Consider the following 14,956-nt stretch of genomic DNA (forward strand, 5'->3'; position numbering starts at 1 on the left):
CGCCACCGGGCCGGGTGTCCCAAATGTTCAGTAATATTTTTGAATGAGTGACTCAGATGTACAAACCAGATTATAGTGTCTTGAGCCCTTAATTAACTGTAGTAATACCTTGTGTTTATTAACTTTTTGAGTGACATCATAGCTCATTTCATCCTTGCAATCACCCATGTTCAGTGACATACTAACCAGCAAGGTTGCATAAAATCCAGAAACATTTGAGGGCAGAATTGTCTCCTGATTATCAATTTACTTCTCTTCCCACAAGAGGGTGCTATTGGGTAAAGTTTCCTCAAAGTTTGCTGTGCTTAATGGGCTTTAATGGACTGCTCTTGGATAAGACTTTATTAACTGCATATTAAAAACCCAGAAAAAGCTGTTGCAATATTTTGTTTGTAAGCATTATACATTAAGGAAGTACATCAATGATATAAGCCTGGGTAAATGAATCTCTGAGGGATCTCTGATTTATTATTTGGGGCAGATGTAGGGGTTATTGTATTTAATGTAAAGGGAAAGAAAGATGATCGTGAAAGGTAATTAGTAATTAGAGCATTTTGTCAGTGGGCTAGCCTTTGGAAAGTTGTGAGTCCACCATAGTTGCAAGTGTCAAAATCCAAGGAGGTTTTGGAATAACCCATTGCTTATTGGGTTGGAAGCTGGACAAAATGACTTCCACGGTCCTTGCAATTTACATTTTTATGATAAATTAAATCTTAGCATTTTAGCCTGGAAACATGAATGTTGCAGGCTGTTTATAAATTTTTATTATACTAACATTTCTTGTTTAGTTCAGCTTTTAATCTTTAAAATGACTGCCATTTGTTCAAAGTCACTTTCTCAAGAAGAATGAATTAACAAAACAGGGAGAACAAAGATCAGAGGAACTCAAGTTTCTTTGAAATGTAACTTGAATTTAATGCAGTGAAATGTAAGGATGGTCAAATTCATAGACACAGAAGGTAGAATAGTGGTTGCTGGGGGAGTTATTGCTTAATGGATGTGGAGCTCCCCCTTGGGAGGATGAAGTTCTGGAGATGGACTGTGGTGATGGTTGTACAACACTGTGAATGTTATGTATATATTTCCACACACACACCCAGAAACCGTAGGGAAGAGGTTTCATCTTGTTAAAGTAATAGAAACAGTTTGACTTTTATTCTTTTTCTTTTTGGGTGGGGAGGGGCAGAGTGAGAGCATCTTAAGCAGGCTCCATGCTTAGCACAGAGCCTGATGTGGGGCTCGATCTCACAACCCTGAAATTACGACCTTGAGCCGAAATCAGAAGTCGGATGCTTAACCGACTGAGCCACCCAGGCACCCTGACTTATTCTTTTTGTTGGAAGCCATCAGGCCAATTTGCAGGTAGAGTCGCTGCAGGAGCAGTTGAATGTGGTCTCCAAACAAAGGGATGAAACCGCACTGCAGCTTTCTGTCTCTCAGGAACAAGTAAAGCAGTATGCTCTGTCACTCTCCAACCTCCAGATGGTGCTAGAGCACTTCCAGCAAGGTGAGTTGTATGGTCAGTCTCGATTAGTGAAGAAAAATTGGCGTAGTTATTGGGAATTCTGGCTTATTTCGGTGCTATTTTGAAATAGGCAGGGAGAAATCTTTGAAAGATTATGCACTTGTAGGAAGAAAAGATAAGTAGCCATCAACAAGTTAATGTAGACTCCTTTTATAGTTAAGACTAGAGAATGTGATACATAGGAATTATTAAAGATATGTTTTAGTATCATATGACCAATGAAGGTGAGAATTGGGGAAGGATAAGGATAACATCGGAAGGATGATCACGTGATGAAGAGGGGAACATGTAGAAGCAATACTTAGGTTTTGAGATTTAGGTTAGAGGTTGAATCTACTTCAGAGAGTTAATCATCAGTGATTACTGTACTTTGAAATATCGATCGACTTGTTCTTAGCTGCTCATATACCTTGAGGTAACTACATTTTCTAGTGCAGGTAGAAAATATTTTCCTGGAGCCACAGTAACGATGACCAGAGAGCAGTATTACTCTGATAACCAAGTATGCTTTTTCACATCTGCCTCCCATCCTCACATTTACCTCCTTTAGGTCATTCATTTTACCCAACTGTTTGTTTATTCGTACATTCAGTAATGATTGGCAGTGAATTGACTGCGAGTAGGGGGCAGGTGATTACAGGATATGAGGGTCATGAAGTAGCAGGAGTTTCAATTTTGTACCTAAGCAAAACTTTGAATTTGTACAGATGCTGACCTTCAGGTTTACTCATGGTTGAAATCTTGAATTTTAAAATAAGAATTCTCGAGGATCGTTGTACATAATACTTATTAAAACGGACAGGGGTCCATTGGTGTCCAGTGGACAGGTATGGCCGTAGGGAAGGCTTTGCCGAGGAGGAAGTACTTGAGTGGAGTTCTGAAGGGAGGGAAGAGTTTGCATGATGAACAAGGTGGAAAAGGATTTAGGAAGAGGAAACTAATCTCTTTAATTCTAGCTCACATGATCTAAGGCGCATATAATTTTCTTGCTGAGAGATTTGAACTGTTTCTGTTGAATTGTTAAAATTTCAAGTGGTATGAAATTCTAATTTTATCACAAAATTGCAGAATACTAATGTAACTTTGTTTTCTCTTTAGAGGAAAAAGCTATGTATTCTGCTGAACTAGAAAAGCACAAACAGCTTATTGCTGAATGGAAGAAAAAGGCAGAAAATCTGGAAGGAAAACTGATGTCATTACAGGTTGGTCAAAGTAATTTTCTCTTGTAGATATTATTATTTATGAACAATTACTTTTAGAATCTTTATCTTGGAATAATTTCCTAAACAATTAATTTTAGTAAATACTGTTTGGTTACTTATTACCCTATTCTGGGATGTAATGGTGAACACGATATTCAGGACTTTCCCCATGTGGCTTATAGTTTAAACACAACAAATATGAGATAATTTTAATTCTTTAGCACAGCAGGGTGTTTTAGGGGCCACTTAAAAAGTTAATTTACACTTGTAACTAATTTCTCTTTTCAACAAGGTATATTGGGCACTCTCACATGGATTAAAATAATGTATATTATCCTTTAGATCTTTTCTTCAGCATAATCCTTTAAAAATATCTTTCTTTGTTATAGTTGTCATATGTCATATGTAGAAAAATTATATATAAAATATAAATAAAATGAATCCCCATGAAGAGATGTGACATGAAAGTGACTTGCTCTTAGAATTTAGGATGAACTTCTCTAAGTTATAAGTAGACTTTGTTGATACTAGATGGAAAGTAATAAAATTTGTTTACCTGTTGTTAGTGGTGACTATGCTGTTCAACCCTGTTAATATTCCTAATAAAAGAAGACATATTTCCTTTAAAGTTTTGAAATTTTTATTAGTGGCTGTAAAACAGTATTTAGATAATACATTTAAAATAAAAGATTAGCAGTATAGCAGGTATCCTCATGTTTGCCCCACCCAGTGTAAGAAGAAGAATGTCATCTTTGGAAGTCCTGATGTGCCGTCTGTATCTCATCCCCTTCTTTTTTTTTTTTTTTTAAGATTTTATTTATCTGAGAGAGAGGGAGAGAGAGAGAGAGATATCATGAGCAGGGGGGAGGGACAGAGGGAGAAGCAGACTTCCCACTAGGCAGGGAGCCCGATGCAGGGCTCGATTCCAGGACCTGGAGATTGTGACCTGAGCCGAAAGCAGACACTTAACCGATCAAGCCATCTAGGCACCCTCTCATCCCCTTCTTATCATTTCATAGAAAACCAGGAATCCAGAATGTTAAGTTTATCACTCCTTGTTTTTCTTTATGGTTTTATCACATATATTTGCATCTCCAAACAATACATTGTATAGTTTTGCATAATTGTGAACTCTTACGTAGATGTAAATTCAATAATCCTCCTGAAACTTGCTTTTTTCACTTAGTATTATGTTCATGAGTTTTAGCTGTATTACCGTATGTTAGTGTGTGTGCATAACTTATTATTTTCACCACTATTTATTGCATGAATGTATAATTTATTTACCCATTTTACTGTTAAAAGACCGTGTCATTATCTGCTATATAAACAATGTGGTTCTGAACTTCCTTGTTAACATCTCCTGGTACACATGTATGAGAGTTTCTTCCAGGCATGTATCTGACCGGAATTGCTGAGTCCTGAGATATATATGGGCGATTTCAACTTTATTCAATGATGGCAAGTTGTTTTATAGCAGTAGTGCTAATGTACTCCTACCAGTGGTGCATAAGAGTTCTTGGTCTGCATCCTTGGCAATACTTGGCATTATTAGAATTTTTAAAGTTTTTGCCAGTGTAGTGAGAAGGGCTGTCTTCTTATGGTTTAATTTGCATTTGTCTGACTGCTAACAGATCAAGCATCGTTTAACATATTTATTGACCATTTATGCTTACTTTCTGGTCAGCTCATTAATATGTTTGAAAAGATATTTTATCCAGCACTTTTAGTTATTTCCAGTGAGTCCAGAGTATGTTGTCTGCCATACTGTTAGAGGTCCAGATCTTCTTTTTAAACTAACTTTATTTTAAATTTAAAATGTAACATATACTTAAAAAACAAATCAGAAAAAAAAACTAAGAGGGAATTAGTGACAATAAAAGCTGAAGTTGGTGAAATAAAACCCAAACAAATAGTGGAAAGAATAATGAAGTCTTAATGTTAATTTTAGAAAAAGTCTTAGTGTAGTTTTGAGATTTAATAATTTCTTTTTTTAAGATTTTATTTATTGATTTGGCAGAGAGATAAAGAGCACAGTAGGCAGAGCAAGAGGGAGAAGCAGGCTCCCCGCTGAGCAGAGAGCCCCATGGGACTCGATCTCAGGACTCTGGGATCATGACCAGAGCCAAAGGCAGACGCTTAGCCAACTGAGCCACTCAGGTGCCCCTGAGATTTAATAATCTCTTAAATAGAAATGCTGTGAGGTTAAAAAAATAATTTGAAGATTTATTTAAATTTCCTTTATACTAAATTTAGTTTTGTAGATTTTGAATATCAAATTTTTTATTTAAAATTTGTTTAAGTCCCTCTGTGTATCAGTTAGGGTTCGGCCTGAGAAGCAGAACCAGTAGGGAGGGGGTGTTGTGTGTATACACACACACACACACACACACACACACACACACACATAATTGATATATATGACATATATAGATATACATCTGTGAGATTTATTATAAGGAATTGGCAATGTGATTGTGGGAGTTGATAGTCAAAATGGCAAGATCCCATCACAGGCCTGGGCCAAAGCTGTTCTCCACAGATGGTCAAGAAAGAAAATCACAAGCAGGATATACGGCTCCGTGAGAGGGGCTGAAGTTGCAGTCCAGCAGGAATTTTTTCTCTTTTTGGGGAAGGCTCATCCTTGCTCTCAAGGACTTTTAACTAGCTCGGGCAGGCCTACTCGCATTATTCATACCTTCCTTAGATTCAGCGGATGAGGGGCTTTGATTACATTTGCAAAGTACCTTCACAGCTACATCTAGATTATGGTTGATTGAGTAACTGGCGGCTGTAGCCTATCTAAGATGACACATCAAAAAAACTGTCACTTTGATCCAAGTTGGTAAAATTTGACCTAAAATTTACATGGGTGAATACTCTAAAATAGCCAAGAAAATTGTGTGAAAGAACAACAGTGAGGAGCAGCTTGCTACTAAATATCAAAATAGAGCCATTAATCAACAGCATATCGACTAGATTAGTCGAACAGAAGGAGAATCCAGAAATAGAGCCTAGGTTATATTTGAGAATCAAAAACCAAACCCTAAACTAATTTCAGTTTAATGGAAAAAGGATAGATTATCTAATAAATGATGTTGCCACAGCTGGCTGTCTATATGGAAGAAAATAAAATTGAATCCCTATCTTATACCATATGCAAAAATAAATTCCAGTTGTATTTATTAAAGCTCAAGATTCTCACCTGGGAGTGGTGTTGGAAATCTGGGGCTATTTTTGCTTGTATCAGTGCCTGGATCTAGTGGGCGGGGGCCAGGAATGCCAAAATCACACCCATTGAGAAACCCTATTTGAAAGATGTAAATGTTCAAAACAAAACAAAAAACCTTGCCAGGAAATCTGAAAGAGTACGTGTAGAATCTAGGAGCAAGGAGGAGTCTAACCAAGGCTAAAACTCAAGAAGTTGTGAGAGCAGAGGAGGACATGTTTGTATACAATTTAACAACTTTTACACGACAAAAGGTATCGTGCAGGCAATGGACACATGGCAGATCTGGCAAATAATACTTGTTGCACTGGTGACAAAGGGTTCATGTCTGCTCTACAAGGTGCGCTCAGAAACAGACAAGAGAAAGTTCAGTAGAAAAACAGACAAGGTATGCAAAGAAGTTTTCACAGAAAAGCAGCTCTAGCTGTCCTGTAAACATGGAAAAATGCTCAAATTCACTAGTAGTTAGGGAAATAAACATTAAAGTTATAAAGTAGTGATGAAATACCATTTTGTACATCAACTTGCAAAAATTAAAAAGAACATGTTATATTTCTTGACTTTTTGTATCTGCTTTTTGTAGTGTTTATGCTCTTATTATTGTCACTTTTTGAAACTTTTGTCACTGTGTTGTCTTTTCGTAGCATCCTCTTTTTTATTTAGTTCTGAGAGAAACAGTTTTGTGCTGCGAAGCCTGGGCCCTGTCTTTGATACTTACTGTGTGAACTTGCCCAGGGTCGCAGAAGCACAGCGTCATCGGCTGAATAGAAGAGCTATCTGTCTTCCAGCTATGTAGTTTGTAAAATAGTTTTGCATGCTGCTTTTTAATGAACTTTTCTTCCTCAGGAGCGTTTCGATGAAGCAAATGCTGCATTGGATTCAGCATCAAGACTTACAGAACAGTTAGATTTAAAGGAAGAACAAATTGAAGAACTTAAAAAACAAAGTAGGTGTTTCTTTCTTTTCCATGTTTTTCCCTACAACACTAGTGTTGAATCAGATGTAGTCTTCTTCTGTGCTGCCACTCAGTTGAGTGACACCAACTTCCACTGGGTGTGACTTCCATTTCCTTCTCCCGTGACCAGCTTGCTTCAATTTTAATATGGTCCTAGTGAAACCAGAGTTGAAAGTTGGCCCTGGCTGTCCAGTTAATTTTCCTGCCTATGGAGGCAATCCAGTTGTGTTGGTTGTCACCCTGTTGACCATCAATGGGAAGTGATATTACTAACCCGACTTTGTATGGTTAGGACTTCTCTCTGATCATTCTGTGTTCATCCGGGATGTATCAGGACAATATTCTCAAGAAAAAGAATAACTTCTTGTGGGATGAATGTCTGGCTATAACTAGCTTATTTTATGATTATAGATGGTGCTTTACATATAGGCACTCAGTATGCAATTGTGTGATGCTTTTAAGATACAAGCCTTGCCAATTCCTTAAGGTGAGTTCTATGCTTAGCGCTATCAGTTGGGCCTCAAGTAACCAGGTGGTTCATAATGCTTTGTTGAACAGCTGACTAAGATTGCATGTCTCTGTCTAATCTCTGATTTAAGTGTCCCTGAAGTTGAGCTATTCTAGAGCTGCTTTCAGTAGGGAATGATTTAAGGGGATCGTGGAACCTAGAAATGTACTACCTTTGGGTATCTGGGTTGGGCACAGTAAGCGCTAGGGCACGTAGTTAAAGAATTAAGAAGCGCCACTTAACGTAAAATAGAAATTAGAAATAGGCAAAATTAAAAACAAATAGAAATAGGCAAAATTAGGAGGAGATGGCACAGCGGAGATGCTGTCAGATGACAGAGATGGTGACTTGGACACTAAGGAGGCAAACAAGCAGGAACCACGGAAGATGCATGGGTACCAATGGACAAGCCAGGGGAAGTTGTCCTCAATCTAACAGAAGATGGCAGATGAGAGACTTTCAGGACAAAAACAGTAAGCTACATCATGTGAGGTAGGTGTCCTCAAGATTATTTGATTCGGAGCAAATTAACCGCCCTTACTTGGTAAGACTTGGCCAGCCTTGGAACCCTAAGTCTCGTAGGGGGCCAGAAATGGGCAGCAAGGACACAATTACGTATTGAGTATCATGGGTGTTTTATGTAACATATACTGCATTATATTTCATCTTCTCTTATTTATTCTTCACAAGCAATTCTAGAGTAGGTGATATGAGTTTCATTTTATAAGTCAAAGAGACTGAGATTTGAACTCTGATCTTCTTACCCTTCACCAAAGCTCATGATGTTTCCATGTTACTTTATTTTGTCCTGTCAGGAAAATGGTTATTTATAGTCTGACTTGTATTTTGTTCTGTGTGTCTCCATCTCCTTTAAAAATAGGGCAGCATCCTTTGTATTATGCCCTAAATGTTGATATGGTTGCTCTTATGGGAAGGCAGTATTTGTTGGGAAAATGCCAGAGCAGCTATAGCATTATCTGCAGATACATGGCCAACCCAGAGAAGATACACTGGTTACCCAAGGAATTAGTCAGAGAATTGACAGCTTAAGGGGTAGCGCTGCACTAATGGAAGTGAAAAGGCAGTATTCTGAGCCAGCTCATTCGTCTGTGACAGCCCAGTGCTCTGTGGCATGCTGCTGTATAATGTTTAAGGCCACGTCCCTTCTTAGGTATCTGCCTGAGTCATTTCCAGTAGATGATGCTAAGATAAAAAATTCTGTGACTTAAATAGTTGGTAAATATCAGAGTCCCCGCACTACTTAGTACTTGTTCAGGCACTCATTTAAACCCCCAGGAGTAGAATATTTCAGATTTAGGTTATACCTTACAAGGCTTAGGTGGCTTAGGTCCCTACTGATGTAAAAAATGACAATTACCATTCAGTGTAAATGTATAGAAACGTTGGACTCATTTTGTGGGTAAATATTAGCTGCAGGAAACTCTGATTGTGCTTACACAGTTGGTGTTTGAGAGGACAGGCAAGAAGCCAGTGTTGCACAGACAGGAAGGGGAGTGAAGAGACCATTCTGTGGTGTCTTTAAGTCATTCTTGTCATTTACATTCTTGTCTCTTCTTACCGATGTTTTCTTTTATTACCTCAGTGCAATACTGCTTTTATATCTATAAACACAAATGTCATTTGATTTTCTCAAAGCTGCAGTCTTGATTTGATAATACAAATAAACCTTGATTAGCTTGGTTGTTTCAAAGGAATCACTGTATATTTTCTTTCATAGATCATTAAGTACTTTAAATGTTGATTGATGTTGTAATACTGTACTTTATTTTTAACACAAAACTTGGCCAGACAGCGAAAATATTTGCCAGGAGAAACAATTTTGAAAAAGACAGATTGGCTTTTGTTGCAGGAAAGTACATAGAGACTTAAAGTGTAGAAGCAAAGTATTGTTTTATTTCTAAGCATCTGTGGACTGATGATTAGTTGATATGCAGTTTCAACATTTAAACAATATTGGGAAACTCACTTTAAAAGTGGTATTTTATTCAAAATGCTTGGTTGTGCTTTTGCTACCGGAGATGAGATGATTCATTCTGGTCAAATGTATGAAAAGGGAGCCATTGCATATAACACCAGCATTAAAGCAGTAGATCATTGATGATTTCCCTCATTCTTAGAGTACACAGTTGTGTATGTACGTGGAACTATAGTTCTAGGTCTGGGTGTTTACAGACCTTGTAGGAAAAGTATGAAGATACCTTATCAGACATTAAGTAATTAATGAGAACCGACCACTTGGCCTCATGCTAGATGTTGTGTGAGACTCTAGCTAGATAGGAAGTAACACATGGCGTAGATCCAGCATGGGTTCACAGTGTAAGACAGTGGCGCATAGCAGTGGCCATGAGACATGCATATTTACCTCTCCAAGAATCTCCTTGAGTGTCGGGCATTCCATGGAGGAAAGGAACTTGAGCAGAGCCCTAAACTAGTAGGAAGATTTCACCCCTAAAATGGAAGAACTTCTTTTTCCCTTCCCTGCGTGATCCCCTTTCCCCATATAATAACAATAAAAAGGAAACCCTAAGATCCTGTAGGTGCTGTATTTTAATAGATAATGTGTCTAGCTTTCCTTCTTTCTAGAAATTATTCTTGGAACATTTTGCCTGAAAGCATTTTTGTTCAATATAGTTCCAAAGACTTACTTCACACACCATCCTGTATTACTGATTTTTCAAACTTAAGGTGCTAGTCCTATGTGAAGCAGATAGGAGGACGGAGTCTTTCACTATTTTGAATTGATCGGAGTTAGAATTTCTGTGGAATTGTCATACATGGGAAAATACACACCTATGGAAACCTAGACTACAGCCAGACCATTAAAAGGTGTGTCAACTTGCTATATTTATGGCCAGGTTTGACATTTTACTTCTTTCACTTCTTGTTCTCTACCATTGTCCTTAAGATAATTTCCTCTTAAATGAAAATGGATAAAATTGAAATAGCACAAAATAGTTCTCATTTTGATAATACACAAAAATAAGTTTTCATAAACAATACAAATTTAGATTCTAAGATTGAGAGTATCTTTTGATATGTCTGCCAGTATAGAGCTGCACCTTGAAGGGTCCCATAACTGATTTTTTGTTTTGTTTTGTTTTTTAAGACTCTTTTTAGAGGTGCCTGGGTGGCTCAGTCGTTAAAAGTGTCTGCCTTTGGCTCAGGGCGTGATCCCAGAGTCCTGGGATCAAGCCCCACATCAGGCTCCTCCGCTGGGAGCCTGCTTCTTCCTCTCCCACTCCCCCTGGCTGTCTCTCTCTGTCAAATAAATAAATAAAATCTTAAAATAAAAAAAAAAAGACTATCTTTTTAGAGCAGTTGTAGGTGTGTAATAAAGTTGAGAGGGAGGTACAGACATTTCCCATATAACCCCTTCCTCCTGTTAACATCACTTACCAGAATGATACTTTTTTTTAAACAAGGATGAACCTGCAGTGTGATACATCGTCCTCATCCAAAGTGCACAGTTTACCTTAGGGTTTACTCTTGGTGTTATGTATTCTATGGATTTGGGCAAATGTATAATGAATTACAACATTATGGTGTCATACGGAGTATTTTCACTGCCCTAAAAATCCTCTGTGTTCCTTCTATTCATCTTTGCCCCACCCCCCTCCACCCTCACCTCTGGAAGCCACTGATTTTTTTTACTGTCGCCATAGTTTTGCCTTTTCCAGAACATCATAGAGTTGGAATCAGACAGTATGTAGCTTTTTCAAAGTACCTTCTTTCCCTTCATAATATGCATTTAAGGTTCTACCATGTCTTTTCATAGTTGATAGCTCATTTCTTTGTAGTGCTGAATAACATTCCATTATCTGGATGGACCACAGTTTATCCATTCATCTGCTGAAGGACTTCTCGGTTGCTCCGAGTTCTGGCAGTTATGAATAAAGCTCCTGTAAACATCTATGTGCAGGTTTTTGTGTGGACATGAGTTTTCAACCCCTTGTTGTAAATACCAAGGAGTGCATTTGCTGGAACATATGGTAGTTTTGTAAGAAAGTGCCATCCCACGTTGTATTCCCACCAGCAGGGTATGAGAGTCCCTGTTGCTTGTCCTCGCCAGCATTTGCTGTTGCCACAATTCCAGTGAGCCGTTTTCATAGGTGTGTAGTGATAGCTTGTTTTAATCTGCATTTCCCTGATGACATATGGTGTGGAACATCTTTTCATATGCTTATTTGCCATCCATATATCTTCTTTGGTGAGGTTAAGGTTTTGGGCCCATTTAAAAAAATTTTTTTTAAAGAAGTTTTGGTGACTGCTTTTTAAAAAGTCTGTAAGTTGAGAATGGAAAATTTCCTTACAGTGTTTTTTTGTTTGTTTTTTTGAAGAAAATCTTGAAGAGCGTATAAAATAAGCCCCGGTAAACCTAGTGTAATATGAAGCATAAAAATATGTTTTAAGACTACAAATATAAAAGAGGTTTAAAATGTTTTTCATGGAACTACCTTTACGGTGCTAGATGGTGGAGTTTTTATTTTAAATAAAGACATTCCGTTTTCCAGGACATGATTTATACAAGAAAACATATAATGTCCTGTTGAACATAGGCCAAATACATTCCCAGACGCTTTGTTACCCAAACCTTTTGAGGGATTTCTTTATAGATGTTTTTGGCAGAAGTGGTGATTTTAGAGGAAACATATAAGAAATACCAGATGCAGTTTTCTGAATTGCCATAAATGGTTAAAAAGTTATTTGTGATGATATAAACATCTGGGTATACTAGACAATGCCAGGACTTTAGTTAAGAAAAAAGTTTATATCAATTAGGTGAATAACTAAGCCCTTTTAAAGTTAATGATTATATTTTAAATGTGTGTTTTATTAATTCTTCTAAGTACAGAAGAAAAAATAAATTATGTGGCAATGGGAATGTTTTGAGTTAATATGTTTTGTGTATTTTCCCTCATATGGACAGAGTAATTCAGAACATAAATCATTTATTCTTTTTGTCCTGTGTTCTGTTCTTCCCAGATATTCTCCTTACCTAGAGAAAAATCCATCATTCTTTCATTTACTTATCAAAAATGCATTGTTTCCTGCTATGTACCCAGCACTGAAATAGGCACTGGAGATACAGAGATAGGGGACCAATACTTTCAGGAGGTTTAGCTCAGACAAGAAGGGGAAGATTACATGTAATCACATGCATGCAACCAGTTGTTTCAAAAGGAAAGAACAATTCATTGTATTTGGTGATGGTGATATGGAAGGGTAGAGAAGGCTAGTGAACGATATACTTGACGTCACTTGAATGATGAATAGGTACAGCTAAGCAGGCAGGGAGTTGGGGAAGAGCATTCTAGATAGAAGGATGAATTCGTATGAATCTGTATGCAGCTTAATCTGGAAACGGGCTGAAGATCTGGTGGACCTGGTTGGTAGTGACCAAAGGGGAGGTGGTGGTGGAAGTGGGTTGTTATATGGAGAAATGAAACTATAAGTATGGATCACAAACACGAATTATAAATTGGGGCCCAAGAAATAATATAAAAGAACAAATAGGACCAAGTAGAGAGAGTGGTGAATTGCAGAGTTTCTTAGGGAGGCAGCAAATTCTCGGCTCCACCCATCTGTTGCCATGCAGGCCTGTGGACCCACTGTTGCCAAATCTCCAGATCTTTCAAGAGACACTGGAAATGTAGACTTTTATGTGAAATATTCCAATTTTTTATGTGATACCAAATTTAAAACACGCTGTGTGGGCTGCAAAAACATTTCTTTGGGCCAGATTTAGTCTGTGCTGTTTGCAACAGGGAGCTTTCAGAAATGAGTTGAGGTTCAGTCATAAGCCTAGAAAGCCTTTTGTCATTATTTTCTATAGTGATGATGATATTCAGTAAGTGGCAAAATTATCATAATGGCTTTACTTTTCTCTGACAAAATTGCAGCCGTTTCTTTTGGGATATGGCTGGTCTGTGTGAACATTTTAAAATTAAATATGTAATTTGATTCACAATATTCAGTCTTTTAAAAAAATTTTTAAATTTTTGTTTCGATATGGAAAAATACAGTACAAATTATCTGAATTCATACTGAATGAGGGAGGAGTGTAGAGAGGGTAAATAAATTTAATCTGCTTACATTATTTATATAAGACCTGTTGGAAATGCACATGGTAACTCTAATTTTAATTGTACAAATAATCCAAGAGACCTCAATGTTGGTATTTTAATGGAGTCACAGATTCTGACCTAGTGAAATTGAAATTAATGAGCTTATATTAATAAAGTCTTTTCCTGTGAGTTCATTGCTAGGAAGTAGAATTTCAAAAATTACTTTTCATTCCTCAATTAATAATTATAGTTATGGAATGAGAAAGCCATCACCATAGTCTAGACCTTGAAATTCTGTGATGTGGTTGAAAAGAATTGAGTTAAAAGACAAAGCAGATGTCAGTATGTCTTAACTTCACAGGTTATATATAAGATGCCTTTATTTTTTATTTTTATTTTTTTTATTATTTTTAGAATGCTTCATTTTATTTATGAATTTATTTTAATTTATTTTATTTTATTTTATTTTATTTTTTAAATGATTTTTTATTATATTATGTTAGTCACCATAAAGTACATTCCCGGTTTCCGATGTAAGGCTCGATGATTCATTTGTTCTGTATAACACCCAGTGCACCATGCAATACGTGCCCTCCTTACTACCCATCACCGGTCTATCCCATTCCCCCACCCCCCTCTCCTCTGAGGCCCTCAGTTTGTTATAAGATGCCTTTAAAAAGAATTATTTGCTGTTTATAAAGAAAGTGATCTTGTAGAAGTTGATATTCTGTGATAAAAAGATCATCTAATGTCTAGCCTTTGCTTCAATTATATTTAATTAAATGAAGAGGCTAAATTTCCTTATGTTGGATTTAATGTATTAAGATTCACATTTATTTAGGCAGCTAGTGCAAGTAAGACACTAGACCCAGTTTATTTATCAACATATCTGTAAATGAAACAATCTTTCTAACATTTTTTCTTCCTTGGCTCCTTGGTTCATAAAGAGGACAAGACAAAATGGAGGCAAAATTATCAGTGTTAATATTAACTAAAGTGATACGTTACTGGTATTGGTTAGGGGTAGGTTAAAAGATGAATTCTTTAGTTATTTTAAGAAATCAGATGAGCGAGTACTAATGCTTAATATAGCACTTCACTGTTTAGAAAAGTCACATTTAATCAGATTCAAAATCCTTTGAGATTAAGCCTGCATATTTTACAAAATAGGCAACAGTGTCTGGCCCTGGTGAAAGGACTGTGATTCATATGCAGATCTCCTGACCCTCAAGTCCTGTTCCAATCACCTTTCTTTTCTCTGTCAGGTGACTGTTAAATAAATCTGACTTGAGTCTTGTCCAAGGGAGCTAAATCATGCAACAGCCAGATGACTTTGTAAGGAGTGTGACTTAATTTTACGATGTGCTCTGAAGACAGTATTCTAGTGCAGTGTTACTAATCACAGATAAAATGTAAAGTTATGATGGACTTATTTGTTGTAGTCGGTACAT

At 37.0% G+C, this 14,956-nt stretch overlaps 1 protein-coding gene across 4 annotated transcripts in view; it reads left to right on the plus strand.

Annotated features, from left to right (window-relative positions):
- TRIP11 (thyroid hormone receptor interactor 11) overlaps positions 1-14,956 on the plus strand; it is a 65,402-nt gene that overhangs the window by 38,364 nt on the left and 12,082 nt on the right. For all 4 annotated transcript variants that reach the window (XR_005837648.1, XM_040641518.1, XM_008698523.2 and 1 more), the window contains 3 exons: positions 1,344-1,507; positions 2,624-2,727; positions 6,803-6,902. Coding sequence is in view for 3 of the 4 variants with exons in the window: in XM_040641518.1 (XP_040497452.1) it covers positions 1,344-1,507; positions 2,624-2,727; positions 6,803-6,902 (368 nt within the window). In the remaining variant the exon portion in view is untranslated. The remainder of the gene's footprint in view (positions 1-1,343; positions 1,508-2,623; positions 2,728-6,802; positions 6,903-14,956) is intronic.

The sequence above is a fragment of the Ursus maritimus genome, unplaced genomic scaffold, assembly GCF_017311325.1.
Source record: "Ursus maritimus isolate PB19 unplaced genomic scaffold, ASM1731132v1 scaffold_25, whole genome shotgun sequence".
NCBI classification, from domain to species: Eukaryota; Metazoa; Chordata; class Mammalia; order Carnivora; family Ursidae; genus Ursus; species Ursus maritimus.